At 31.7% G+C, this 4,200-nt stretch overlaps 1 protein-coding gene across 1 annotated transcript; it reads right to left on the reverse strand.

The window, feature by feature from the left end:
• Positions 1–1,548: 1,548 nt before the first annotated feature.
• On the reverse strand, positions 1,549–3,090 carry LOC112772913 (uncharacterized). Its single transcript, XM_025817924.2, has one exon. The coding sequence runs from the start codon at positions 2,427–2,429 to the stop codon at positions 1,704–1,706; it is 726 nt and encodes a 241-aa protein (XP_025673709.1). The 5' UTR covers positions 2,430–3,090; the 3' UTR covers positions 1,549–1,703.
• Positions 3,091–4,200: the final 1,110 nt, after the last annotated feature.

The following is a 4,200-nucleotide window of genomic DNA, read 5'->3' on the forward strand; positions in this document are numbered from 1 at the left end:
GGTTTCTGAAACCCAAATGAAAAGAACAATTTTTTTTTGTTTCTCAGATATATTTTTGTTTTGTTGTTTAAATTATTTAAAAATATAAAATTAGGATTAGTTAAATTTTAAAGTTTGATTGATTTAAAAGAATATTTTTGTCTAATCGAATAAAGTAAGAATATTTAAGACTTTTGTAAAATTAAATAAAAAATATTTTTTTATATTTTTATTTAATTAAAAGAGAGTTTTAGTAAAAGTAGTGATATAATATATTTTTTTAAAAAAAAATTAGATATTGATGTGAAAAATAAATTCCACATGACTTGTTATTATTTGTCCATATTTTTAACATATAGGTACATATAAATTTATCATTGTATTGAAACAAACACCTTTTAATAAATAAAAAACAAGTCCGTTTGTAAGTGGAAAAGCTACTGCCACACAATCACCACCAATACCACCACCTCGCCAAGTCGCCGTCACCATCATTTTCTTCACCACAAGAAGGAGGGAGAGGAGTTGTTGCAGCTTTCGTGGTTGTGGCACACCCGAGCCACCACCTTCTTCATCAACAAAGTTCATATTTATCCCACCAACGAGTAGGATTTACTTAATAACGTGCTTAGATTTTTTTAATGCATGTGATGTATATGATGATTGCATGAGGACTATATGGACTGAATTGAGGATCAATGGTTGCTAACTTTCTAGTTTAATGATGATGCTCATGTTTGATTACTAGAAACTAGGTTTGTAAAGTTTGATGAACAAGTTAGTGGATAGAATGAAATTGTTCGAGACTAGTATTGAATATTAAGGGCTGAACTAGCAATTGGTTCAGATTTTTAGGCATTACTTGCGTGCCAAACAACCTAACATTTAATTGACAAAATCTGTGATAATGGCCTAATCAATTAGGGCTAGGTTATTAGAATTATCAACCCTATTATTGTTTAATGCTTGAAACCTTAATATAGACCTATTTTGGTAAACAGAGCAGCCTTAGTTCAACCTTTCTTTCTAAAGTTAGACAACATAGAAAAGCTTGAAGCATGGACAATTAGAAAGCTTGATTCATCATGGATGTGTGGATATAAAGTTTGCACAATTTGAATATCTTTTGTTTATATAATAGTATTTTCACCTAACACTCGTAAACAATTTTTTATTAAAATGGAGAATTTCTTGAGTTAGTATGATTTGAATTGTTAATTTTCGTAAGAAATAATTGATTAGGTTTATGATAAAATCTATAAAAGTAGTTCATCAGTCTAATTCGATCATTTCTACAAAATATATCTTAACAAAAAATTGAAGAGTAAAATAGAGCGTGATTAAGTTTAATATTAGACGAAAACTCACGTCTAATTGTCTTCACGCGAGTTTATAGTTAAAAAATTATTAGATAATAAATTAATTAAATTTATCAAATTATCTAATAGTTCTTAAATATCAATTTCACGATAAACTCCACGTGAATTTCACTTTAATATTATTGACGAACATATAGAGTTTCTACTATGTGATACAATTGGGTTAGGTGGATGTAAAAAGGTTTCACCATTTTCAAATCAAAACTATAGTCTATACTCACATTTTTAACCTTCATTTACATTTTTCATAAAAAAAAAAAAAGGGGTAAAACAGAAGCAATTACAGGTATAGTCACCACTTCAATTTGCAAGCTTCAAAACATAGAACTAAGACTTTTCTGAATTCTAAGCTATGAAGCATTGTTCTTGTCTTCTGAGTCTCTGTTGGCGAGCAATGAAAGCCTCTATAGTGCGTCGAAACTCATCGTTACTCATTCCATCCTCAGGATACGAACCGGAAATTCCAACATTTCCTCTGTTCTTCACCGACTCACACCTATACAGCACGTGACGCGGTTTCTCTCTCTCCACGTGCCTCAAAATATCTGATCGACACCTTCTGTACTCCTTCTTTTCCTCCAAACAAATAACCCCTTTTGTTATCTTCTCACCATGGATTTCGTTACACATTAAGCTAACCCGGTTTGCATCAACATTCTGATTACGTTTGATGCTCTCTGTTCTTTCTTTGTTTTGGTCTTTTCCGGGCTCATTTTTATTTTCTTGAATTTCTTTGTTTATATAACTACTACTCTTTTGGATGAACTCCTCATAAAGAACAGTTTCTGAACTGTGTGTAGAGGAACCGTTACTTGAGAAATGACCAGATTGGACGAATAGTGCGACGATTATGAAGTTTCCGAGCAAGAAAACAAAGCGAGGGGTAACTACGAAGCCACCTAAATACTCGCTCGAGTTTTTGAGAGCCATTGGGAGTTTGATCGATAACCTGAAAATCAAGACCAAAACGACACAAAACTCTGCGTAATGGAACAATGTTGCGATTGTCCGGAGATGGTGATGTTTCAGGATTGTGTGGAACTTCCCTTTTCGGTGCTTGAGTGAACCCATAGTTTGAGGGCAATAAGATTAAACCTTAAACCCTAATTTTTTTTGTATTGAATACAATTTAGTGTGCCACAGAACAAGCTAGTCATCTGAAGACATAGGATATATGTACCGCAGCTATATAAGAAACTGCAGCAGCTTCAAGGTTTGAAATCATGGAAAAAGATCGTAGAGGAAGTAAAGCTCTCATTGTTACTATGTGAAGTATTTTCTTTAGCTACGTTTCATGAGGGATGCCCTTCCTTTTATATATAGATATGTACAATTTAATCCTTATCTTTTTATCTCTTTAATGATATACTCTCTTTCAGTCATTTGGGTCCTTATAATATAATGCGCACTAAACTATATTAGCATTATATTCCTCATATTAAGCAAAGACAAATCAGGTTTTCGTCCACTAGGAAAAAGTAATGTTTGATTTTTTTTGTGGGGTTTCCTCCCTTAAAGAGATGCATGCCATTATTGCGGACAAGTGTTAGTCTCATTTTAGAATTTGTTCAAGACTCAAAAGTAACAATGGCAAAGTTTTAAGATAAAACGTGGAGTCTCAAATTTATTTTCTTTTATATTTTGATTAGAGGAGAGAGAACTGGTTATGGTGTATAGAAGAGTGATAGCACACATTCAAAAAAAAAAAAAAAAAAAAAAAAAAAAAAAAAAAAAGAAAAAAGAAGAAATAGAAGAGTGATATACACATAGCTTTTCTTTTACACCTCAACTTTATTTTACCTTTAAATTAAAAAATGTAACCACAAATAATGCATCTTAGACTCAAAATCACTTCACCTACTAATGATTGAAAAGAAAGCACAATAAAGGCTCCTTTGGTAATGTGGCAATATCTTACTGGAGTGCATGGTAGTTGGTGTACTTGGAAACCACTTGTACCTGTCACAGTTTTGTAAACCATTACTTACTCGGTAAGAAAGCGCCATGCACTAATCTTGATTTGCTTTATATTCGCCAAACACTTTGAAGGCTTCAATTCAACTTTCTTTTTTTTTGGGACTTAGAATTCAACTTTCCGATGGTCCCTTCCTGATAGGTTTCCCTTTGATCTTCCTATTGACCCACCAATAATTCAGAAGGACACTACTTTCGGGATTCAGATTGGATGCGGCGTGTTTGAACAACTACGTTAAAGATTTAGGTATACATCGCTAAAATGGCATATGTCCTCTCTCCGAATGGGAGGTTTAGGGTTCGAGCCTCTTCTTACGTAATTTGATTTAAAAAATTATATATAATAAAGATCTAATTGAAATAACATATTAATATGTTTTTTTCTTTTTTTGGTTTTGTTGGAAGCATGCCTCTTAAAATACTATACTTGGATTCGAACTTTAGCATTACCAAATGGTAGACAAAAACTCTTTAAAAGTATTGTAATTTGGATCCTCTAAAGTTTGAATTTCACTTTAAAGAGTAAAGTGTGATCTCTCACCATTTATTTTATAAGTGGGATCAAAAATAAATATGAAAGAAAAACTATTTAAGGGTAGAAGATCACACTTTACTCTTTAAAATAAAAATTTAAACTTTATATAATCCAAATCCAAAGTATTGAGTGTATGAGTATGTAATATGAGTGAATTTGTAATATAATGCCTATAATTAGAAATGTTCAAATCCATCTCACAAAACCAAAAAAGAACGAAGATTTAGGTATAGTCTAATCATGCTTACTTTTTTTAAGTGTCAATTATTCGAATCTCACCTTGTACATATAATAATTTATTGATGAGAGACAAAACTTTAAAATAAAGTTTAG

This window comes from Arachis hypogaea, chromosome 18, assembly GCF_003086295.3.
Source record: "Arachis hypogaea cultivar Tifrunner chromosome 18, arahy.Tifrunner.gnm2.J5K5, whole genome shotgun sequence".
NCBI lineage: Eukaryota > Viridiplantae > Streptophyta > Magnoliopsida > Fabales > Fabaceae > Arachis > Arachis hypogaea.

What these genes read in the sequence shown, in the direction of transcription:
- LOC112772913 (XM_025817924.2), bottom strand. Translation starts at nt 2,429, where the DNA reads ATGGGTTCACTCAAGCACCGAAAAGGGAAGTTCCACACAATCCTGAAA.